Source organism: Aulonocara sp. 'chitande type north' Nkhata Bay, linkage group LG13, assembly GCF_057382095.1.
Source record: "Aulonocara sp. 'chitande type north' Nkhata Bay isolate Kocher_YH1m ecotype deep benthic linkage group LG13, A_spYH_male_GT1.1, whole genome shotgun sequence".
In the NCBI taxonomy this organism is placed as follows: Eukaryota; Metazoa; Chordata; class Actinopteri; order Cichliformes; family Cichlidae; genus Aulonocara; species Aulonocara sp. 'chitande type north' Nkhata Bay.
The window spans coordinates 18,063,725-18,090,682 of NC_141356.1; the positions used below are offsets into that span (position 1 = coordinate 18,063,725).

Sequence of the window (26,958 nt, forward strand, 5' to 3'; positions counted from 1 at the left end):
GATTTAATCAACTGGCCAGTTTGCGATTTCAGATGAACTCATCCCACAGCAGATGATACTCTCTCAAACTGCCTGGCAGAAAACTATCATCAGTTTCTGTTCAACACTACAGAGCTTCTTTCTCTACTCCTCTCTATCCCCAAAACACACACACACACACACACACACACACACATCCTTGTTCTTCTGCCTTTGTTGGGCAGAAACACACACAGTCACTCTCACGATTACTCTCGACGTTATCACCCATCTGGTTAGTGTTTGTCCAAACCACACAGGCCAATCCACTCTCCAGTAACCAAAACACACACACACACACAAACACATGATGCCATGAAACCACGAAATTACTCTAATTTGTTTTTAGACAGAGAGGGACATTTTGATTGAGGTTCCTGATATTTTAGGTTGCACCGATTGTTAGGGTGCAGGGAACAGAGGACGTCTGAGAGCTCAGACTGTAAAACTGCAGCTGTTCATACTAAAAAGAATTTACACCACACTCTCTCACTTTCTTTCACACACACACACACACACACACACACACACACACACACACACACACACACACACACACACACACACACACACACTCCAGTTAAAATCAGAGTTGGACACAGGGCTTCTGAGTCTCGCCGTTGGTCTTACCTGCGCTTACAGTGATGGCTTCTATGAACTGGTCTCTCCAGCTGTTGGTTCCCACCAGCAGAGCCAGGTTGGTCTTCTTTATCAGCTTGTCCACTGTGTTCTGCCAAAGGAGAGACAGATTATCAGTCATTTGCATCTAGCATAGGAAATCTCTTGGATTTCGACACAGCATGAAATAAGAAACTGGCACTCAGCTTTCACAGGAAATGCATTTTTTTATGAATTTCCAGGGACATAATAAAGGTGAAAACATAAACATACTCTGTATCAGTTTCATACAATTCATGACTGAAGCTATAAGACGCACACTGCAGTGAAATATTAAAATTCAAGATTCTCTTACAGCTGCATCATTCCTGTGCATCGCTTTATACATCTTCCCCAGCCTTATATTTGTGATATTTCTGCAAGAATTCAAAATATAGTTTTCACTACCATTTATTAAATAAACATTTAGATCTACAGTAGACTTGTTTGTTTTTCTTTCCATATATGTCTCTGTTTACGTCCATTTTCCTTCCTTTTTCTTTCCACGGTTTCCTTCCATGTGCATTATTTTACAGTATTTACATTTTTATTACAGTCTTCTTCAATAGGAAGAAGCTAAAACAGACTGGGGTAACACAAACAATCCAGCATGCACACACATATACTAATTAGTGAGCACTGGGGGAATGCACTCTCCTTTTCTGAGGGAAGCTGTGATGCTACTTGTGTTGAATGGAGCTTAGGTGTGTAAATAGGGCTTCTTAGCTGTGGACACAAACATGCACAGACACAGCCAGCTTTACTCTGCCTATTGTATCTGGAGTGTTCGCTTAACTGCATTCACCTAGGTTTTGTGCATAATACCGTCTTCTACGATTGCCATTTTATCATTCTCTAATGCTGTTACTTTTATCAGCTTTGCTTTCCATCTCTTTTCTTCGCTCCCTCAATTACTTTGGACTCAGTCAGACTGAAACATGCATATGCATGGGTTTCCTGTGTGTATCCATGTGAATTTCCGCTTTATTTTGGGAGGGCCCCATGCTGGGACTGAGGAACGTTATGTATTTTTCTTCTGAAAGACACATGAAAAGACTTCTTGACTCTGTGTTTATCTTAGAAAGGGGTCAAAATCATCAAGATTGGTTTCATCATAGAAATCTAACAGACACAATGTTTGCTTTAAATGAGTGAAAACTAAATTATGTCAAAATCAAAAGAAAGTAAGCACTAGTGAAAATTATACTTGAGATAAAAGCTGCAATTTGCACATTGTAAAGTCAGTATTTTGTGGCTTATGTAATTTAATTATAACTTAACTAAAAATAAATTGTTTTTCCTTTGGATGACAGTAATTACATAACTACATAAATGACTTGAGAAGGAGTAAGTTAATATTTTGGGATGACAGTTTTTCTTACAATACTTTTCTAATCTTCAGTCAGTAAGCTGAACTGGAGTTTAGTTTTAATCCTCCAGCAAGTGGTGCTATATAATCCAGTGATGATTGAGCTAAAAGTCACAAGTAAAATTAAAAGATAACACAGTCTGACAGGCATAAAATTATACTTTTGTATCAACATAATTCCCAATGAGCTTTTATCCAAAAACTGGTATACAGGTCCTGAGTGAGTGCCTATACCCATCTGTAGAACAACATGGAGGCTCTGACATAGAAATAAGAAAGCTTGCCTAATAGAATTTAGATTGTGTTGAAGAGTAAATGTGGTCATATTGTAGATTGCAGTTCAATTTCATGAGAAGTGTAGAAATTCTCATGATTTTGAAAGTCTTATGAGAGACTTTTTGCCTTCTAGGCATTTCCATTTCTAGTCCCACATTTCAATAAATTGCTCCAGACATTTCTCATTTTCCCAGCACCATATTTAAAGAAATAATCAGTGGCTCAAGACTTTATTATTATTTATTTATTTATTATTATTGTGCTAAAAACACAAGGGTAAAAACACTGTAAAACTTTTTTTCCTTTAACCTCTCATCCTTGTTCAGTCTCTAATGTCACTCTACATCTGCCAGTGGACAGTACTTTAGATAACTATAGGATCTCTTTACACACACACATACACATACACACTGAACTACTTGACAAACTATAGTATCCTGTCAAGTGGCAAGCTATTAGTGGGTGCTATTAGCTGTCTTTTTAGAGTGATTGTGTAGGTGGAGCAGGAGCAAAGAACATGCATTAGTACACACAGTCCCACACATACACACACAAATGTAACATGGATGGTAATTACATCTGCACTCGTCTTAAGAGTCTGTGTGGGTGAAGGGAAAGGAGGAAATTAAGTAAACATAACAAATATCCAATTATTTCCTATATGTATCAGAAAAATTTGTGCATGAATATGTTATATGAGCTTTATTTTAATCCTTTGTTGCCCTTTTGTGAACATATTAGCATATTACTACACTCGCAATAGACAATAATAATAATAATACTAATAATAATAACTTTATTTGTAAATCAAAATCAAGTTCTCCATAGTTTGACTAAAACCACACAATAAAAAATAATCATACATGTTCCAGCATACAGACATGCAGTCAGCCATATGGTCTTATATTAATTCCAACATACACCCTTCCGTACACCAATTTGAGGGTCTCGAAAAGCGCTATATAAATGCAATCCATTATTACTATTATTATTATTAGATGAGAACTATGGCCAAAAATAATGGGAGAAAGATTAAGGAAAAGCTAACCTATAAAAAGGAGTTTTGAGCAGTCATGTAAAACAAACCACTGCTTCAGCCGATCTAATAATGTGAGGAAGGCTTTTCCAAAGTTTAAGAGCTACAACCTCAAAAGCACGATTGCATGAAGTTTTCATCAGCAGCCTAGCTGTTGCATTCTAAACTAGTTGAAGACACACAGAACGAAAAACATGTAAACAGCATGTCTTTCATCGTCACTTCCCTCTCTCACACCAACCGGTCGCAGCAGATGGCCCCGCCCCTCCCTGAGCCTGGTTCTGCCGGAGGTTTCTTCCTGTTAAAAGGGAGTTTTTCCTTCCCACTGTCGTCAAAGTGCTTGCTCATAGGGGGTCATTTGATTTTTGGGCTTTTTCTCTGTATGTATTATTGTAGGGTCTACCTTACAATATAAAGCGCATTGAATTGAACTGAACTGAATTGAATTGAATTGAAAGACAGGATAAGGAATACTGAGACATGTATGTGAAAACAATAATATATATGGGAGAAAATTAAAGCATGTATTCAAAGTTCCAAATTGTTGGATAACAGACAACACGTAGGTTTTGAAAGCAGACAGAGATATGTCTGCTTTTAAATATCCTATTGTGTCATGAAATCTTATTGTTCAAGGATGTTTGAATCCGAAAGTTATACTTCAGAGTAAAACATCCTCAGTTTTCCTGCCATCTAAACTTGTTTTATTGTCCTCAGATGAGATCTGTCATCTTTATCTCACCACACAAAGGCTTCATTTCAATCCAAAGTACCTAAACTGCATGCAATCTGTGTCCACTGCCATGTGCAAACTTACAAAAACTATGCAAACCAGTCAGCTGATATATGAAAAAGCATCGGATGTCTTTTTCTCCCGTTTGACTATATAGGCTTCGTTTCGGTATATTTGATGTCAGCAATGCAAAAGATTACACACTAAATGTCACAGTATAACAGGATAGCTTTCTCCCTAGTATAAAGGGCAAATATAGCCCATATCCTTTTGTAAATCAATGCTAATGTGTCAAAGCACAATGAAAAAAGCAACACACAACTCTATATATGGCTACAGAGTTTTAAAAATGGTGGCTGCTATAAAATTCTGCTTACTCAACCAATCAATTCACCTCTACAAGCTGTATCCCCCGGAGTTCCTGTGAAGTGAAAAATGCTACCATTTAAACAGAGTCTTTTGGAGCTCTGACTTTTGTTCCTGTAGTAGAAACACACTTAGTTCCTGCACTGGAAATATAGTCAATGTGGCACCGCCTTACCTTGAATTCATATGATTCCTCGATGATCACCTCCAGTTTGACATGATCTCCCAACATTGGACGGCCCATTTCAGCTATGCGGCGTTCCTCTTCATCTTTTCCTGTCAGCGGCTCTTCTTCCACTTCTTCGTCTTTCTGCTGTTCCTCTGAAGAAACAAAACAGGGGACACAAACAGTTAGAAAAGAAACAGCAGTAAGCCAGTCAGTTGTGTTAATGCAGATTGGAATTTATGCAAGAGATTAGCTGAAAAAAAGATAATAAAGTGAGGGAAGCTAGTTGTGTAGCACACCAGAAGAAGTAGTTTCAAATAAGAAATAAGCTGATATTGTTATTTTATTTATTTATTTATTTTTTAAGTTTTCAAAATCAGTTTTCTCAAAAGTTAGCATGTCAGGTGAAACCATGTCAGGTGAAGTTGTCAGGTACAACTTCAAGGTCACATTCTGGATGATCTTGTTCTAGTGGAGTGATATCTCTTATACTACAATGAAGAGGACTTTCTTCTTCCAGTCTTTATGCCAGTCACACTGCAGTTACCATACCAAAGTGTGATGTAGCTGTTCAGGATGCCCAAACAGCTTTTATTGAGACCCAACATTGCCTCCATAAAATGGGGTTCTCACTTGCTTCATTTACCAACCTCTACACCTTTGGAGACAGAGCCTTCAGTGTGTCAGCGCCTACCCTGTGAATTCCCATCTGAGCTCGGCAGTGTCCCTTCATTTAACTTCTCAAAACCTTTTCAAACAGGCCTCCAACCACTAGCCTGTTTACTTATTTCATCGTAGTTGCTGATGAGATGATGTGCGCTAGTGTTGTATCATCAGTCTTGTTTCAGCAAAGTATGGAGCAACGGACAGAGCACACAGCCCCGTGTGACCCCTGTGTTCAGTTTGATGAGGTCTTACTGTAAGCATTTACTGTTTGCACAGTATGCCAACTGTAAGGGCTCCAGAGAAGGTGGGAGGCTGGTTTTGATAAGATCCATGACTAGTCGGATGAATCTCTTCACATTAGTTGCACCTGCAGGTTTTCTTCTCTGGTGTAAGTTTCAGTGCCTTAAACCTCCCATAGAACTCATTCAGCTGGTTTTGGTGGGAGGGTTGTGTCGTCCACTTGCGGTATTATTTTACAGCCCGAATCTCCTGCTACATGAGCCCAGTGTCCCTGGAATCACAGAATTTGCTTTCAATTTTTCTTATGTATGCCAACTTAGTCTTCTTGATGGCTCAGTAGAGATCAGTTTTTGCCAACCTGAGCACTACTTTTACCCCCAATCAGAAGGCAGCATCCTTAATTCTCAGCTCTTTAAGGCTCTCTGATGACATCAGAAGAAGGGTTTGATAACTGTAACAACACACATACACTTGGAGCATACATGCTCCAATCAGTACTTGCAAAAAAGTCCTGAAGTGCTGTAGTTGTATCTGGCCAGGATGCAACTACTGGTCTGATCGGATTTGCCTTAATGCGTTTCAGTAATGTTCTCTATGCTGGAAAAAGCATAACAGAAATGTGATGTTTGTATACACCATATTAAATGTGTTATTGCGCCTGGTTGGAACACGCTATTGGAATTTGGATAGAACAATTTAAGTTTATGTATATGAAATCTCCAGCAACCACCTTGAAACTGTCTGAATGAACAGTCTCTAGCTCACTGATGGCACTGTACAGCTGCCACAGGATGTCCTGGGTGGTGACAGTGAATTACTATAGCTGGTAGAAGGGTTGGAATTTCACTATCATATCTTTCAAAAGAAAATGAGTTGTGACAATTCCACTGTTGCTGCACCACATATAATGTAATGTATACACACAGTCCTCCACCTCAGGTCTTACTGGTGCTTACAGAAGGCTGTTAGTCTGTCCAGCAGGAATGCGACATCAGAAATGTTGCTACGGAGTCAGGTTTTGGTCAAAACAAAAACAATACAGTGTCTCGCATCCTGCTGTGTGTGTACTTGCAGCCACAGATAATCCATCTTATTCTCTAAGGAATGAACATAGGCAAGTAAGAGTGATGGGACTGATGGTCTGTTTGGGTTAGCTCGGACGCTTTCTTCATTCACTTGTGTGTCTGTGCACACTGCTTCATGTACGTCATACCCCACACAGCTCTGTCAGACCAGCTCAGTGATCTCAGCTTTCTTCAAACACAAAGTCTCCCACAGACTTCTCAAGGTTACGCCTCATTTTCAGCAGCATCTTTCGGTTGGTCCTTAATATGAGACACTCATGATGCTCAAGACAAACACAACAAATATGATGCCGTGTATTTTCCTCTAAAATTCCAAACTTTTTATCTGTAATGAATACACGGGCGATCGTGGCTCAAGAGTTGGGAGTTCACCTTGTAATCGGAAGGTTGCCGGTTCGAGCCCCGGCTTGGACAGTCTCGGTCGTTGTGTCCTTGGGCAAGACGCTTCACCCGTTGCCTACTGGTGGTGGTCAGAGGGCCCGGTGGCGCCAGTGTCCGGCAGCCTCGCCTCTGTCAGTGCGCCCCAGGGTGGCTGTGGCAACAATGTAACTTGCCATCACCAGTGCATGAATGTGTGCGTGAATGGGTGGATGGCTGGACTTTGGGGTCCTTGGGGACTAGTAATGCGCTATACAAATATTTACCATATAACACAAAACCCTCAGCGTACCAGGTACAAATACATTTTGATCACTAATTCTTCAAAGAGAGCTGGTGATCATATGCCATTATTGGCACTTTATTCATAATTGCCACTTCAAGTAGCAATCTTTGTCTTAAATTATTAACTAGAAGTGTCTGCAATTTTAACTTATTTAATTAGCTTTATATTCTTCAACTGTTTTAGCACCATTACTAAATGGAAAATACTTCCACTAGTTCCCCTGTTATCTCATTATCCCTGTCGCTCTGTCTTTCACACGCCACCCCCATCTCTTTTCTTTTCTCTGTCTTTATGGTCTGTGCCAGTAATTGAGATTCACCGTCGAGAAAGAACTCACTGCTGGTATCAAAGGGTGAGGCGTCAGACAGAATGGCCTTGATCATATTTTTCACGGGGGAACAGTTATCCATGCTGTTGCCTTCCATTATTGTGCACTGCATTGTGGGTCTACACCAACCCGTTGGTCATTTGTTCCCCTCAGTTGGGTTTGCTGCATGGAGCTTATAGCTCACTTGCACAAACAGCCATGCAAATGTCTGCCAAGAGCACTTTCATCAAACTTGTACTCCACAAGCAAGGGGCACAATTTAGAACTGTGGTGCCCAGCGTGTTCATGTAGCAACAGAGTAAAGTCTAGGGCAACCAAAAGGCAGCCTGCTATTTTTCTTTTTAATTACTGCAGTATACAAAAGCCACCTGTTAATAACAAAGCATTCACCAGGAATAAATTCCTAGCAGACTTCTTTGTTAGCCAGCTGTAGCACACAAAACAGATTAAATTAAATTAGCTGAGAATATCACCTGCCTCTTCAGTCTATGCAGATGCTTTCACTGTTCCTATACCTTAGAACCACTTTCAACACCACACTGTCTGCCCATAGCCTTTAAACTGCAGGGAAAATATAGCTGGTTCACTTCTGCCTCACTACCAAATAGATAACAATGGTCATCTAACATTTCTGTTTTTCTCCTTTAATGGTGCAGTGTGTCCTGTAATAAGTCCAACATTTTGTTGACCTATCAGTCCACCCTGACCTTCACCATATAAGGATTCTGTGGCTTAAAATTACAGCTATGTCACCTCACTTCCTTTTTTGACCTGGCCAAAGGTCGACGGGTTACAATAAACTGTGTCTGTAAACAACCATGTGTATTTTTTATACTAACAGTCACTTCAGATATGACGGCAGTCTCTAAAAATAAAATTTTTATCTCAGCAGACTTTCAATGTTCGCTTTTTAGCTAACTTGAATTTACAATATAGTGATTAGCGCACACACATAAACACACACAGCTAATTTAATGAACTCTAATACCAGCATACAATAAGTCATATGTGAGATGAGGATGACCTGGCAGTATCCTCGTTAGCTACACTCCTTCTGTGTGAGCGTATCTGTAAATGAATCTGACAGAGGTTGAATGTTGCAGGGTAAGATGCTGCTTCTTGTCAAAGCTACTGTCTGCACAATTTATCATTCGGATTTCTTCTCCCGTTGTCCTTCTCTGTGCTCCTTTGAAGCTAATTCAATTAATACTACTGAATATGCTTTTAAGTCAGGACAGCTATACAGAAATATTACTAAAGCATTTAAATATGCGTTGAATTCAGCATTGTACATAATTAGATTCAAAATTGCATACTTTTAAACTTTTTGATAATGTATATTTGGATGAAAACAGACCTAAAATATGAGGATAGTATACGCTGTGGTATGTGTATTTTTGTTGCGTAACATTTTATACCTCCAACTCCAGCTGTCCTACTCTTTAAAATCTTTTTCATCTCCGGCTCTCATAATTAAAATCTCTAATTTGTATTCACCCTTTTCTCTGTTTGATTCTAATTTTTTCTCCTTCCTGATTTGGCTTTGTTTCAAGGGGGCTTCAGAAAACTGTGAAAGTTAAAAAACAAGGAACACATCACTAATTCAGGTAGCAATACTGACAATATGACGCAGCTCTCGAGTTAATTGTGCTCTGTGGCATATTCAGTGGGAACAAATGAGCCCATGAGGTACAGTTAGTACAGGTTAGTGCTCTCTGTCCCGCTAGCAAGAAGTCACAATTTGTACTTTTGAAAATGTAGAAAGATTATACTGTCAACTTTGCCTGCTAGGAAACAGAATTATTATTATTATTTCACTTTATTGTCCTTTCCTATCTTCCACAATGGACTGCAAATACCAATGCTAGACAGTTACAAGTTTGTATTTTATGCGACCTTTTGCAGATGTGTCTCTGATTTTTTTTCTTTAGAAAGAACCTTTTAATTCTAAAAATCTAAGCTCTAAGCTGTTTTCACACATTCATTGTGCCCGTTTTCAAGACATTATACAGTGTCCAACTTACCCAGATTGGACATCAAACTAATTTTTACTTTACAAGCTCCTAATAGCAAGTTCCTTAATCTGATTGATACCATTTGAGTGTGAGTAGTAGAACTTCCTGCATGGTTTACGTAAGCCTCACATGCATATCCAGTTGTGAATGTGCAGCTAGGGCAGCTACATAGAAATATAGTTGTAAAGAAAATCTGACATTTTTGTCTGGTACATGTAAGAAGGGGCGACTTCAAATAATTTCCAAATCTGATTTTTCTGAGACTGTTTGGAGTTCATGTGTGAAATTATCAAAAGAAGGCCACAAAAGAGCAGCTGAGAGGCATACACTTCACCAACCCCAATGTACTTTTATTGTTATATCAGATAACAATGATTTGGGGCTTCATATAGTATGGCACACCATAACAATTAGATTAGACTCAGTGATTACAGCATGACCATATTTGATATTCAACTATCCAACAAGAGTTGTTGTTGGATAGTTGAGAAGCTTATTGTAGAGATCAAGTAAAGAAGCAGGGTCTAAACTTGTTTATTTATTATGGCCAGAGATGGGCAGTAACGCGTTACTTGTAACGCGTTACTGTAATCTGATTACTTTTTTCAAGTAACGAGTAAAGTAAGGGATTACTATTGCAAAATCGGTAATTAGATTACCGTTACTTTCCCGTAGGAACGCTGCGTTACTGCGTTACTAAAACCGTGATTTTTTTTGCGAGAATGTCTCATGACAGTGACGTAAGCAAGTGCGACGTTGGTGACAGCAGCTGTGTGCAGATCAACAATGGATAATATATCGAGTGCGGGAGAGAGTATGAGCGTGCAGCGTTTAAAGTGTGGAAGTACTGACCTTACTTTGAGTTTGATTCCATAAAAAGTGACAAAAACATTAGCGTCCATCGTGCGTGGGAAGAAAACTTCTTTTTACAGCGAAAAAAACCCCTAAACTTCCGAGCAAGCACCGAGTAGCTACGACGTGATGGGAAACTCACAGAGACACTCGCGCGGATTCTTCAACTGACCGCAGCACACCTACACCAGGGTAACCCTCCGCCTACCCTGCTCCTGCTTTACAGGTGAAAATAGAGCAAAAGGACCGCTGAGTCTTTGACTTTATTTATTTTCTGCTGTGTTTTACTTGCATCTGTTTGAAAGAGTGAGTGAAAACACAAAAAATATTTTATTTTATGTGCTGGAATGTGTAGAAAATAGGTTTAAATGTTAAACTAATTTATTCAAGTCAGAGAATGTTGCATATAATTAAATGTTTTGCTTGATGCATAAAGTTAAAAGATTAAAACTGATAAAACAAGTTAAAAAAAGAGACTTTTCCATTTGATTACATTTTGTATGATGGATTATGTAGAAAAAGTAGAATTGGGCTGAAAGATCTATCACTTTATCACCTCTTCAGGTTGTAAATCGTGTTTTTAAAAAGTAACTAAGTAACTAAGTAACTAAGTAATTAATTACTTTTGAAAATAAGTAATCAGTAAAGTAACGGGATTACTTTTTGGGGGGAGTAATCAGTAATTAGTTACTGATTACTTTTTTCAAGTAACTTGACCAACACTGATTATGGCTAGCATATAAAGCTTTTCTATCAGCATAAAATTGATCCAGGTAAATCATCAGTCCAAATTCTAGGCAATAACATGTGGTCCAACACCATATACAGATGCTAGCTTCAAATGTACACCCTGGAAAGGAACATTCAGTTTCTGAACTTAAATAGTGCTAAATTTCACTCAGTCTACGTGTGTTTCTTTCTGAATTTTCTCCACGGTATTGTCTTTAGTTTAGGAATTGTGTCTGCCTCTTTGTCTGGGTGAAACATCTGTCAATACGTGTCTGACAGGAGGTAGCATGTGTTCGGTGTGCATGTGGGATTTCACACCTTGTCATGTTTGATGGAGCCCCTACTTTAACAGAAGTGATAGAAGGTGACTTGGAGGGGAAGGAGAGAGTAGAAAGGTTGAGTAAGGGGCAAAGATGAAGGAAAGAAAGAACAATCAGAGAGAAGAGAGAATTTTTGTCATGTTTAATTGATTCAAGATTCACTGGAGAACGTAGAGGAAAAAGAGGAAAGGCAAGAAGAGAAAAACAAAGAGCAGGAACAGAGGGGAGAAGCATCAGTGCTTTGGGAAGGAGGAGATATGCAGATGGAAGGAGGAAGAAGACAGGAAGGAGACAATTGAAGACAGGGCCTCTGACAGGATTAAACAGTACAGCAGGGGACAAGACGGAGGAAGAAGCAGTTGTTATACTGTCACAATTCTGAAGAGTGTCACAGAAGGAGGCACAAAAGCAGATGGACAAGAAGAACTTTTAAAGACTTAACACAGTTTTACCAGGTCCATTACATGAGATTAAGGAAAAGAAAGGGAAAAAAGAAGGAAATACAAATAAAGGAGAAGAGTATGGGGATATAGATAAGAAAGAATATCATATGGAACATTTTGAAAAAGCAAAAAAGAGACAAGAAAAGAGAGGGTGAAAATAAAACAAAAATGGGTAGAGGGCAGGTAAATGAATGTAGCAAGAGGAAAAAAACAGGAAAATGCATATGAAAGTAACAACTGGAGTTTATGCTGCTTTTCTTTTCTTTTCAGAGTTTTGTTAGAGTGACAACCCATGTTAGTCACTACAGTTAGGTACTTGTTTTTGTTTAGAATTGAAGGATGTCTGGATAATGTATCTGAGGCAGACTCCTGAAGTGCTGTGTGCTGTCAATAAGGCTGAGCTAGAAGCTGGGTTAAATGCTATCGCTTATTGTCTCCCCAGCAACACTTTCTAGTTCCTCCTGGGGGATCACAATGCATTCCTATGCCAGGTGAGAAGTAATATCTTTCCAGCAGGTTATGGATCTTCATCAGGGTCTCCTTCTAGTTCAGGGAAAAATCTCCCAGAGGAGATGCCCAGCGGGGATCCTAACCACCACAACTGACTCCTTTTCACACAGAGAAGCAGTGACTCTTGTCTGAGCTCCCTCCAGATGTCTCCTAACTCTATCTCTAAGGGTTAGCCCAGGCGCTAAGTTACACCCAGCAAGAATATGTGCTTGCTGGGTGTTGTTTTCTGTAGTAATTGTATAAGCTGTACAATACTGATTTCAAAAATTTACAATTGCTCTTATAAATAATCTTAACTTCTACAGATTTAATTAGAGTAGTAATGAGAAATTGAATGATATGAGGAGCCTGCAATTTAATTAACCTAACTTACTCTTCCATTTTAAACAATCTAGCACTGAATATGAAATAAAAAAAATAGTAATCAGTGTCCTCATTCAATAAAATAAACAAAACAACACAAGCATTAATGTGAAATGATCATTAATCATTGCATATGTGAAATTTACTTAGAATTGCATATTGCTGTATTGCTTGGTGATTTTGCAGAGTTAATGACTCTGTTTTGCAATCTCTCATTAAATAGATTTGTAATGATGTTTACTGTTCTGCACAACACAGGGTTCAGTGGGTTTGTACATTATGGATATGTAATGTACATACTAATAAACAAACAGAATATGGAGAGATACATAGAAACATGTACATAAACATACTGACTGGCATGATGAAGAGTATCATGTGTGCAATTAGTTGATGCTGTTTTGACACATGTACCATCTTAATCAATGCTGGAATTAACGATATGCACTATTGTATAACTAAACACTCAAAAATACTGATGCACACAGACGGGGGCTGAAAAAGGACATAAGGAAAAGGAGTATGAGAGGGGATGACATTGCTGTCAGACAAAATCTGTCACATATATTCATGCACATAATGTATCTCTATGTATGTGTGGGCACACTACAATGCACATATGTTTACCTCTGCATTAGTATAAATTGTATCTGTCTGTGCCTGTTTTATACTGTACACATGCTTGCATGTTTTAGGACATGGGGTCATTATTACTTTCTGCAGGGCATGTGTGTTTTCAGCCTTTTTCCTCTCAGCAATATTCCTTCCTCACGCCGCACTTTTTCCCCCAATGTGAAATATTTAGCTTCATGGGTTGTGGTGAACTATCTACTGCTTGAGGTTCCTCGGGACAAAATTTGAATGATGCTGTATCTGAGGGTCATCCAGAAACTTCAAAAATTCCATGTAAATTCAATTGAGTTTACCCTCAGAAAAAAAACAACTATGTGCATAAAACATGTGATCACTCAAAACATCTTCTGTGGGAGTCCAAGATCCATTTACTTTATTTAAAGAGAGAAACCAACACTTCACATCTGCAACAATACTGTCACCCAATTTGATATCTGCCTACACATGCAAACAATAAATATCCAGCTGCACCTGCACAAACAAGCCAGAGCTGAACAGGTACTCATACCTTCTCTCCAAAAGTTGTTGAAAGGGAGATGGAGGAAACTAGTACAAGAAGAGGATAAAATAATCGACAAAAACACATTGAAAGGCATCTTTTGTCAATGTGCTACGGTTCTATTAAGTAAAAGCAGACTCGGGTTGAAAAATAAGTGAAATTTAAGGCAGCTGAATGTTGAAGCACTGACACATGAACTTAAGATGCCTTCAAAATACTGGAGCCAAGCTACAGTTGTGGTAAACTGATGAGGTTTAAGCTGAAATCTGAGGTGGGGTGATGCTATTGTTATTGGCAAAACATTGCTCTAGGGCATCTGTGCATAATCAGTCATAAAGTATCTGAGTATGCACAGACTAAATCTTGTGCGTCACGTTCTCTGCCCTGCAGTAAAGAAAATAAAGACCAGGTTCATGCAGTGATGTCTCTCTCATTTCATCCTCCTTATCACTACTGAGTTGATCACAATAAAAAACTTAGCAAACAAACCAGGTATGAGTAAAGACACTGCAGCATTCTGTGCTTCTGAATACCTGAATAACAAGAACAGCATAACAAGAAAAAATTTCATGGACTCCTATGATTGTATTTTATGTACTCTGCTTACTGTCCTAAAAAAAAAAGCCTTGTTATCAATATCTCTTCTATTTCCAGTAAAGTCAAGTGACTACAGGAAATTACTGAACTACACGGTTCCCCTCTGTTCTCTTTGCATAATATGTAGCTCCTTATATCAGTGCAACAGATGTCAAACCAGTTGCCTGTTTAGACACTATATGAATTCTGTGAACCTAATTTCCTTTAAGCAAAACACAGGTAAATGAAACAGCCGCATCAAAAGACAAGAATATCAGCCTTTTATCTTTGGTTCAGAATAAAAGAACAAGAGATGAAACGGGACCTTGCTGGAAGAAAAGCTGACTATATTCTCCCAGTCATAAAACCTTGTATGTCAGAGCTGTTTTCTGGGATTCATATCTGACGGCACAATTAGCAAATTAATCAACACTGGAGAGTGAATGTGCCTCTTTTGGACTGTGCTCAGCAGCTGTCTCAGGGGTAGGACACTTAAAAGCCAATTTAAAATATGTTGGATTGTGCCAAAATGCTCTGAGAAAACCAATTCTACATTCCACAGTCTCTCTGCAGTACTTTGTACTAATTTACTGAGTTTACAATAATAATAATAGTTTACTGAAATTGCAACCTCAGTAAACACTAATTGGAAATTAAGAATACAAAACAACATAGTCCCATGTTTTCACATATTCAACTGTGTTTGTTATAAAAAGCTGCCAGTGCTACCCCTCAGCCTCCTGAACACCTATGGTATAAACTTGAAAAAATGTGGTGACTTCCTTCTTGAGTTACCACATTCATCCACAAGATTTTCTGAGAAAAGGTCCTCAGACTTCTGAGATTTTGACTTTTCTAATTCAATTCAATTCAATTCCATTTTATTTATACAGTGCCAAATAACAACAAAAGTCACCTCAACGTGCTTTATATTTTAAGATAGACCCCAAAATAATACATACAGAGAAAAATCCAACAATGATATGACCCCCTATGAGCAAGCACTTTGGTGACAGTGGGAAGGAAAAACTCCCTTTTAACAGGAAGAAACCTCTGGCAGAACCAGACTCAGACTCATCTGCTGCAACCAGAGATTTTTAATTTGAAAATCCTAGTTCATCCGTAGTTATTAGTAAGTAAGTAAGTAAGTAAAACTTTATTTATATAGCACCTTTCAAGATAAAAATCACAAAGTGCTTCACAGAAGCTAAAACCTAAAAATAAAAATCAACTAAAAGCAAGTTTAAAAAGATGGGTTTTTAGCTGTTTTTTAAAAGCGACCACTGAGTCCACAGATCTCAGGCTCAAAGGGAGAGAGTTCCACAATCTGGGGGCCACAGTTCCAAAAGCTTTGTCGCCTTTTGTTTTCAGCCTCGTGTGCTGGACAGCAAGCAAGCCCTGGTCACATGACCTCAGGGACCTGCTGGGAATGTATGGATGCAAAAGTTCACTTATATATGTTGGTGCTTGTCCATGCAGGGCCCTGAAAGTCAAGGTCAAAACCTTAAACTGGATCCTGAATTTAACGGGGAGCCAGTGCAGCTGAATCAGCAGGGGTGTGACATGGGAAAACTTGGAGGACTTGGTCAGAAGCTTTGCAGCAGCGTTCTGAACAACTTGCAGATGCTCCAAAGAGGCTTTACATAAACAAGTAAACAAAGAATTACAGTAGTCCAGACGAGATGAAACAAATGCATGAATGACAATTTCTAATTCGGAGCGCGATACAATGGGACTCAGCTTAGCAATGTTTCTCAAATTATAAAAACAGGAGCGAACCAAGGATTTTACATGGGCATCCAAAGTCAGAGCTGAGTCAATACTAACACCAAGGCTCCTGATAGACGGTTTTGCAAATGTAGCAAGTGGACCCAAGCTTTCCATAACACTAGGTACAAAATTTTTAGGAGCACAAACAAGAACTTCAGTCTTCTCCTCATTTAGTTAAAGAAAGTTTCCAGCCATCCAACATCTAATGGAGTCTATGCACTTGTGCAAAATCTGTAGCTAGAACAACTATAAGCTGCTTAGCCACAACCTTTTCTAAAATCTTAGAAATGAACGGTAATTTTGAAATCGGTCTGTAGCTACTGAGAAGAGAAGCATCAAGCTTAGGTTTTTTTTAACAGTGGGTGAATAACAGCATTCTTACAATAAACAGGGACCTGACCAGAAACCAGTGAGGTATTAATAATTGTGAGCACACAGGGACCAATAGACTGAAAGACATTTTTAAACAAAGATCCAGGTAAAATATCAAGAGAGCAGGAGGATGCTTTCATTGAATTAACCAACTTGACCAGCTCAGTTATCATGTTCACAAGAGTTTCAGAAAATCAGAATCTGACCTTGGTCAAGGTCATCATTATTCAAGCTTGCCTGAGACTCAACACTCTGTTAAATGGTAAATGGACTGGTTCTTATATAGCACTTTTCTAGTCTATCTGAGCAGTCAATGCACTTTTATTTGCCTTTACTTGCCTCATTCAAAGATATTTGGCATCCAGACTGGAGGGAATCGGACCACCAACCCTCTGAATAGCAGATGCCATCAGTCGTTCAGGCTGAATAAAAGTCTAAACCCAGACTTTATTTCAGACATTTATTTCTGTGCCTAACACAAACACTGAATTTGAAACTCCTCCTCTAGCGTCCTCCTAAAATAAATCGGAGAATCGTGATTAGCTGATGGCAGCTGTGCCAGCCAATTTCCCCTGGTACTGCCCCTGAACCCGCTACTGCATCCCTCTCGTGCAGTTGAGCCACACACCACATCCCACCACCATACTAACAGTTTTGGGAAATCTTAGGATTTTGCCTGCCTGCCTGTCCAGTGGAGTCATGCCTTTTATATATGAGGGGTAAAACTCCCAGGAGCTCAGCTATGAAATTACAGACCACTCAAAAGGTGGTGACTGCTGAGGTGCATGGAGCATAATAGTCGTAATAGTCACAAATGCCCTGGCAACTCAATAACTCAATAACCAGCAAAACCAACCTCTGCCATTAACATCAGCGCAAAGAATGTGTGCCGGGAGCTTCGCGGCATGGGTTTCCAGGGCAGAACAACCCTGTAGAGGTAATGTGTAAGTGGTCCTATGTCTTTGAACAATGCAATGCTGTTTTGACCAAATACAGAACATTTTTAAATGTTCAAATTCTTGAAAGAGTAGTTGTCAAACAGCTAACAGTACAGAAACAGCTTTAGTGAAGGTTACAAATGATCTTCTTATGGCTTCTGACAGTGGACTCATCTCTGTGCTTGTCCTGCTAGACCTCAGTGCAGCATTCGATACTGTTGGCCATAATGTTCTATTAGAACGATTAGCACACACTGTAGGTATAACAGGTACTAGGCTGCAGTGGTTTGTATCATATCTATCTAATCAACTCCAATTTGTTCACATAAATGGAGAGTTAATTATGGAGTTCCACAGGGTTCAGTGCTAGGACCAATTCTATTTACATTATACATGCTTCCCTTAGGCAGTATCAACAGAAGGCATAGCAAACATTTTCACTGCTATGCAGATGACACACAACTTTATTTGTCCATTAAGCCAGATAACACACAACAATTAGTTAAACTGCAGGAATGTTTTAAAGACATAAAAACCTGGATGGCATCTAATTTTCTGCTTCTTAATTCAGATAAAACTGAGGTTATTGTACTGGCCAAGAAAATCTTAGAAATATGGTATCTAACCAGATCTAACCTTACTCTGGATGGCATTAGCTTGGCCTCCAGTAACACTGTGAGGAAGCTTGGAGTCATTTTTGACCAGGATATGTCCTTCAACGCACATATTAAACAAATATGTAGGACTGCTTTCTTCCATTTGCGCAATATCTCTAAAATTAGAAATATCCAGTCTCCGAGTGATGCTGAAAAACTAGTTCATGCATTTATTACATCTAGGTTGGACTCTTGTAATTCATGTTTCCATAAAAGAGGGGCCTGAAAACTAAAGGCTCTGATGGACAAAGAACAAACATCAGCATCTGTGTAGAACTGATAAAAGTCAATTATCACTGCTGATGAAAGCTGTGTCTCACCACTCTTCAGCGGAAATGCCTGCGCTTACCTGCTGCTCTCTGGCAGGTAGCTCCAAGCCCTCCTGGGTTTTAAATGCACCTTAGAACACACATGCATCAACATTACAATGAGCGGGTGGAGGGAGGTTTGGAGTCTTCTCTCACCCCCGTTCTCTGCGACCTGCTGGAGCAGGGGGGCTAGGACTAGGAGGAGGAGTTGGCCATCCGACTGCGGTCTGGAGTGTGGAGCCTTCCTGCTGCTGCGGAGTCGGGGCGGTCTGCCTCCCCCCACCGCAGGGAAAAGGGAAACACCACCTGGGTCTGGGTGCAGTTCCCCCCTCCAGGGGCAGGGGCACCTAGACCCGGTTTGTAGAGTACGCTTGGGGAGTGTGATCGTGTGTACAACGTCTCTTTATGTCTGTCTCCACGTTGGTTGAGTGTGGAGTAAGTGCATATGAGAGCATGAGGGTGGGAATGGATGTTTGTATCTGTGTGTGCCTGTATGTCTGTGTCTATATGTCAGGTTGGGTGTCAGGCGCCACCTCTCTGGGGACATCTCAGGCCCTCCAAGGTTTGGAGGCCTATCTCCCCCTACCACCACTTCCCCTGCCAGTGGCGGACCCCCTCAGACATTGGTGCGTTGGTGGTTCTTTGTGTCCGGGGATGGGCGTCCAGGTACACACCGGCTCACTCCTTGGCGGCCGCTTATCGGGGCCTGGGGCCTGGGGCTCGCTCGGGCCACTTCGGAGGTGGGGTGCCCCCGGCCTCTCGGCCTGGGGCTCGGTCACTCAGGCGCAGCTGGCTGCCGGCGGAGCTCACGGGCGCGTCACTGCAACTCCCCCTGGCTTCTGCTCCGCGGCTGCTGAGTGAGCCCTCATCTGGGACTCTCCTCAGCTCTTTCCGGGACAGTGGCGCAGCTGCCCCTCTGTTGGTCTTCCTTGGTCTCTTGTGTTCTGGGGGCCTCTGGATGTCTGGAGTTTTGATCTCCTCCACACCTGCTTCACGCCCTGGAGGACGGGGCTGTGGCCCCCCCACACCCTCTAGCAGATTATTACATGAAGGAACCTTTTAAAAAACAAAAAACAAGCGCGTCCATGCTCACAGGTGTACACACGGGTGATCACACCCACAAACTACACCCTTTTTGGCTCCTACCTCAAAGCACACTGTGTTCTGTTGATCTTATGTGCTGCACAATAATGTTTAACATTTAGTATTTACTGTCATATTCCCATATATCATTGTGATGTTGTTTATTCTATTACTCTTGTTCTCTTCTGCTTGTTTTCTTTTTTCTTTCTCAGCAGGTGATCCAGGTGATTGATATATGCATTTTTTTTTTCTCTGCCCGTTCTGTTGGTTTTTGTCTTTTGCCCTTCTCCCCCGTCCCTCTTCTCAGCTGTTTCTCTTTCCCTCTTTCTTTCTCCCCTTCTTTCCCCCAGTCAAGTCTGTCCCGTATTCAGTAAGTGAAAATAAAATAAACAATAAAAGGTGAATCAAATGGACCATTATGGCAAGGCTGGGATGGTCAGTTTGGTAAAGTAAATCCGTTGGGCATCTTTCTTTGCCTTTAGACAACAATTCTGATGGCAAAAGAGCCAAACGGGACAGGCCAAAAAAAAAAAAAAAAAGAAAAAAAAAAAAAAAAAAGGAAATGCCTGCAGTTTCCATGCCTGAAGAAATGATTTCAGAAGTGCAAGCATTTGAATGCTTGTTTCTTTTGACATTCACAGGGTTGTGCACCATGCTCTTAATTTGTCCCTGAGGGTCAGACTGTCAATCCAAATGTAGCAGGAGGAAGAAGAAGCCTAGAAGTGGAATATAGCTGCAAAAACATAGCGAGTAAATCAGGTCCACTTTTGGTTTTTCATAGATTTTATGTAACCCTGCAACATAAGAATTCTAATTTTAAAGACGTATTTCTAGAGATTTTTTTTTTCTGTCTAATCTCATCAAATACTGTTTTTTGAAGACAAAAGATATAAAAATATTTAGTATATTTGTTTATTACTAAACAGCAGTCTAAGCAGAGACACCCAGACCTCCCTCTCCCCAGCCACTGCTTCAAACTCACCAAGCTTGAGGAGGTGCTTGAACACAGAGGCATTACAATTGCAGACCAAGCGAGTCGAGGGATATAACCTCTCCCTTTGAGGTATGCCCTGAGCCTTCCTCCTATTGTGGCATGCTCAAAAAACTTCACTTAAGAGGCTTCTAGGAGTCTGTCAATCTCCCACCACTCCCCTCATTCTCCAACAAGATCCCAAGATATACTTAAATTCCTCCACTTGGGGTAGCAGCTAGGCCCTGACAAGAAACATAGCTGAGAACTATGGGCTCATACTTGGAGGTGCTAGTTTTTATTCCCACCACTTGACACTTGACTCCAAACCACTTCTCCAGTGCCAGTTGGAGGCAACCACCTGATGAAAAATCAGAACCACATCTACAAAAAGCAGAGACCAGAACAAGTGGAAACCATCTGCTAGAAATTATATCCGTAAAAATTATGACTGACATTGGTGAAAAAGGGTAACTGTGGCTGAATGGCCCTAACAAGAGGCCAGATACCTGGGCTAAGTACCCCTACTGGATCCCCTGCAGGACACAGTCCAATGCCTTCTCCATAAAACACACAAAACCTTGAAATACCTTCGGGAGGATAGAAAATTGGTCAAATGTTCTATGACAAAGACAAAAACAATAATGTTGATAATGCAAGCATACAGTGATATGTGTACGTGGCTATATGCATACAGAACATGCACAGATAAACAACAGGATGGACAAACACACGAAAAAGGGGTTAATGCCATTAAGAGATGTGCAGGGCTCATTTAGTACAGACAACCAGCACATCAGATCATAAAACACACAGACAGTGTGTGTTTGCGTGTTCCTGTGTATCCCGGAGGTGTGGTTGATCTCCTGACTGTGATAATGTGATATCCAGCCCTTGTCTTTGATCCCCTCATCACTATAAACACTGCTGATGCCTGGTAAACACATGCTGCCATTAGCACACTGATATGGCTGCTCTGTGTGAGTGTGTAAAACAGAGAGAGAAAGAACTACTTTTAATGAGTGTACCCAAAAGAGCTAAAGTACATTTAAGGTCATAAAACTCATTTTAGACAACATGTAAACAGAAAACTGAGGATATATCTCAAACTCCTTAACAGTATGTGATTTATCAATCTCTGTAGTGTGTGTCAAAATAACAATATATATAAAATGGATCATTTCTCACTTAAAACCCCCCCAACAACTTTACAATAAATTACTTTGTAATAAAAAACAAGGGGGATGAGCATCTCATATGAGATAATGGATAAACACACTGGAGATAGATTCAGCAAGTGATTAAGGGCAAACACAGAGTTGCAGACAAACACTAACATGCACATCTAAAGCCTAACTACATGGTGGAAGCATTGAAACTGAAATACTGTTTGATTCAATCATTAAATCAACATCATAGAACAACTTAGAATCAACATTTCAGTGTTATTAACAGGAAATACATATTATTATAGAAAATATATTTGGGAGCTTATAAAATTTCAATTGACTAAGCTACTAGATTACAAAACATTTTGATCACTGGTTTAACTGCACCAGATTGCTTAACAATGATGTGTGAAACATTGAAGCATTCCTCCTCCTGGAAGAGTAAAGGCTTGATATGACTCAAATAGGACTAAATTAAACTTTAGGAAACAGCTTCTGTCTGTGGAATATTTAATTTTCTAGAATGTAGAAAAGCTACAAAGTTCTTCATAAAAAGTGGCTCTGTGGAATGTCAACATATCATGAGCAAAAGAAGAACAGCCCTGTGTCACTGTGGGTTTTTCCACCCATTAATATGTTATCAGCACAGTGAATGGCTATTATCAGTCATTATGACTCCCATAGATATGGGCCAATAGTTGCTCTTCCATCTACTAGCATGCCCATTATAATCAGAGAAGTCCTGTGTCAGTTATGTGTACTTAGGGAATTGTTAACCCCACAGTTAGCAGTCTGTTAGGTACTGCTTCTATATGTTTTTTTTAACCCAGTGATCCATAATCCAGCTGTACGAGAACATTTTGAATCAAGCAGTGACATTTTCAAACGCCAACAGAAAACATATCTCAGAAAGCTCTTGGCTGAATGACGGGGGGAACAAAGTAGATAAGAGAAAAAGGAAAGGAGAAGAAAGGAGAGGACAGGTGTAATTCCCGCTCAATTTGCTCAGGAGCAAAAAGACTAAGAATGAAAAAAATAAAGGAGGAAAAACAGAGAAGTCCAGAAGGGAGCAACACAACTGATCTGTGTATGCTCAGGCTGAATCCCAAATCAACAGACCTGCTAAATCAAGAGCAAACACAAGGGTGCTGCTCTGTGTCACTTCAGAAATATGCTATAAGTGCAACTGATGCTTTGATTTTATGTTTTATAGTGTTGCCAGCTGTAAAGTGTCAGTTCTTCCTTCTAACTGCAAAGTGCTCTTGTCTCAAATATCTTATCAGGGTTTACATAAAATAAATATGATAAAAAAGACTGAAACAAAGCTGGCTCGCTGACTCTGTAGTCTCTTTTCTTTGCTTCCATGTTTGGAGATTTGTGTAATCAGCTATGCTGGCAATGTGCACAGATGCAAAGGCTCATCCAGTTACAAAGCTGAGGAAAATCATGTTGTATTGCTTACAGTGACAAGAACAAGGCTTCTCTCGTGCACTGATAACCTGATGATAAAATCTATATTTTCCCTGGATATTGTTTGAGATTTTGTTTATATGCAAAATATATTATTTTTTAATTAATGTATGTTCTTTATATATGAGATATATTAGACCATGCCCTGCAGCGATTAGTCACCTTAATTATAAGTTATGTCAAAATTTAAACAGCTACTTTAATTATCAAACAACCGTTTCCTGTGGCGCAAACGTTTCAGATGCTAAAATTTACCGCTTTTCTTCGTCATATTTAAAAGTACATTTTAAATATTTAGGCTTTGGGTTGGTGGTTGGAAAAAGCTAATTTAGAAATCATAAAATAAATTCCAACATTTCAAGAACACTGCCAAATAAACTGAACAGAGACAGCCAAATGCTCCCTCCAGAAATCATATTTTTTACTTAGTGTTTCTGGAGCTTTTTCACCACCACCCACAACTGCTTTATATTTTTCTAGTTGGAAGTAACTCCATCATTTCCCAATACATAGCACTGTAATAGAACAGCGTAAAAATGAGCTTTAATTTTTGTCAATTATACGTTCTGAACATTTGAAAACTTGCTCAGATTGAGTATATTGCACGGAAATACTATAGTTATTCTTTGCGCAGAGATAACAGTTAACATTAACAGCCCACTCAGCAACTACAGTAACAAAGGAGAACTGCGTTATAAGAATGAATGAGGAACTTATTTCTGGTGATGGTCTGTTGAATCAGGATTCATGAAAGTGCATTCTCAGTGCTCATTAGTCGTCAAACCTGTCTGTTCCTTCCTGTTTCGTCTCCACTGGGGGGGTTCAAGCAGAATGTAGAAGGAGGATAGCTTATTGTACTCCTCCCGGTCTAAGATCCTAACGGTTATGGTCTTCCTGTATGGGACAACACACGTACACATACATAGAGGGAGGTGGTAAATGCATGCATGATAAACAAACATCATGGCGAGGTATATACACAAAAGGCACACACAGACATGCACACAGACAAAGGTGTAGTGGATGTGGTTGATGAGATGACGTACAGTCTGCCGCATGTTCGCTGTCATATTTAGGACACAACAGCAGGAGAACAATAAATCCCCTCCTGTGTGCCTCCATGTGTTAAGAACATGCGGCCTCTGCAGTGCGACGGACACTCTGGGGTCAAGGCTTCACTATTCGCAGGATCACGAGGCTCACCCTCTTCCTGACCTTTGGTGTCATTGCTCTCCACCAGGCGAGGCTCCCCAATCTCTATGTAGAATGTTTTGTTCTTCTCATACTCCTCGTCGTCAATTATTTTCACCTTGATGGTTTTGCTGAAGAGAAGGAGGGGGAGGAGGGAGGGGGGGGGGAGAAGGGGAAAAAAGGAGGAGAGAAGAAGAGAAGGCAGAAAAGTGAGGAAAGGACAGGCTGGAAACTGGAAAACCAAGAGGAAACAGAAAAGAGCAGTACTCGACTTTCCCACAGATACACGTCCAGTTATCAGGTTACATAATATTTTCACATGGACGTATCTGAAGGCTGTTCTTTTGCTTTTAAAACTATGGAAAGTTTGCATATTTCCTCTGGATGTCATACTAATCTTTATTATTATGTTATTGGAGCAGCTCACATCCGTCTGGAATGATCAAACTGATATACTCTTTACTCTACCAGCATGATCAAAGCTCAGTTAAATCTTTCAATCCACCATGATATCAGGCATCTTCAGTATAGAGAAAAACAATCTTGAATGTTACCGGCTAAATGAACTGTGGAGAGTTTATCAACTCTGCTAGTCAGTTTGGTGAGTGAGCAGTCGTGAGACATGATGATGAATTTGTCAAATGCAATCAGTCAACTTTTGGGATGCAATGTTGACAATGCACTTTTTATTTCCACAAGTATTCCCTTTAAACCTTGATGACTGTGGGAAACTTAAGCAAACTTAACAATTCAATTTCCATGAAAATGTGTTGTATCTGATGTTAAAGGCTGGGATATCCAGCCTACATAAAATTAAGAATGCTACATGCATATGCTATAGCAAACAAGCATTTGTGGTTCTAGCTCTATTTAAAGTGTAGAAATTCAGCACATTTTTTAATTAGACATATCTAAGGCACTAGAACAGAAAGATCTCTGCAGCATTATTCATCACCTTCAATTAATGCTTTCAACAAGATGAGGTCAAGATTAGCTGTGCCTTGCAATTTAACACAAGAGAAACTGGCTAGAATTTAGTACAGTGCGAACAACAAACATGCTGACACGCCACGACTAAAATAGCACGAGCAAAATAACCATCTTTCTCTCTCAAAGTCTCAAAGTTCTGCAACTGGCTGAGATTTAACACAAAAACCAGCACTGAGAGTTTTATTCCACTGTTGGTCTCCATCTAAATTACAAACAACACATTGACCATTCTTCCGGCAAATTTTAACAGTGTTTTGTCAAAGAACAAAGACAAGGCAGGGATTTCTTTCTTTGAAAATTAGATTTCCACCAATAAAGTATACCAGCAATTCTGGAGAGAGAGTGTGTATCTGTGTATTTATTGTGGGAGTTGGCCTTGATCGCATTTGGCATGGCAGCTAATATTCCAGGTCACAGTGCTACAGAGTGGGGTGCGGTGAATGTAGCATTTGTGTGCTGTGTGACTGAGTGCCTCTGGACATCTGGCTTATGAGTGTGTTTATCTTGTGTTTCCAGTCTGGAACAAAACCCATATTCTAATCCAAATCCACTACAGGCAATAACAAAGACAGCTCAAAATCTGCCCTATAGCATGAGAAATGGGAACATGAACACACGAGCTTATATAAGCGTTATCTCTCATCGCAGACCTGCAACCAATGTGGAATCGTCAGCAAACACCGTGTTAGCAGAATTTGAATCCCTCCCTCTCTCACCACTGAGCAGCCATGTGAAAAGTAAAAGGTGTATGACAGTGCATATAACAACTTTCAAATAGAAACATGTGTCAGTCTCTAACATCAGAACAAGAAATATTCAGAAAAGGGCTTAAGGAGTAATACCATACAACAGAATTAGTATTTTATAAAATTTTGCATTGCACTGTTATTCTATTTACAGTAGACTAAAGTAAATAATGATGCCTTTGAGAGAGAAAAAAATAATAGCAGTACTACACTGTATTTCTACAGTACAATACAGTATGTGTTCTTGCTGTACTGAAGAGTCATGTCATTGTACTTGGAAAGGCAAGAAATTGAATTCAGGTAACGCTGGAGAATTTATGCAGTTAGATTACACAGTAATAACACAGTAATTAAGTGTAAGTTAGCGGAGGAATTTGTTACTTTGTAATAAAGACTTGTGATTGAGGTGTAAGTGAAAGTATTCATTTTGCATAATGATTATTATATGATTATATCATTATCCATTCATTTCATTCTACTTATCCAATTCAGGGTGATAGAGGAGCTGAAGCCCATCCCAGGTGTTACTGGACATGAGACAGGGTACATACTGGTCGCCATCTATTGCATGGTTGACACACAGAGACTGACAACCATTGATACTTGCACATTCACACCTAACACCAGTTTAGACTCTCCAGTTAACCTAACATGAATGCTGCTGGAGTTACACAGCAAATTCAAAAGTGTTAAATGTTTTGGTGTTAATAGTCTTCTTGCAAAAGTAGAGTTAATTTTACTCTAAGTAGAG

General features: G+C 39.7%; 1 protein-coding gene across 4 annotated transcripts in view; it reads right to left on the reverse strand.

Annotated features, from left to right (window-relative positions):
- Positions 1–26,958, reverse strand: part of slc8a1b (solute carrier family 8 member 1b) — a 147,281-nt gene that overhangs the window by 28,491 nt on the left and 91,832 nt on the right. For 2 of the 4 annotated variants that reach the window (XM_086258952.1, XM_086258955.1), the window contains exons 5-7: positions 24,484–24,602; positions 4,631–4,776; positions 649–748 (exon numbers count right to left, since the gene is read on the reverse strand). In XM_086258952.1, the coding sequence (XP_086115078.1) occupies positions 649–748; positions 4,631–4,776; positions 24,484–24,602 (365 nt within the window). Of the gene's footprint in view, positions 1–648; positions 749–4,630; positions 4,777–24,064; positions 24,175–24,483; positions 24,603–26,958 lie in introns of all 4 variants that reach the window. The other 2 variants (XM_086258953.1, XM_086258954.1) reach the window with 2 other exon arrangements.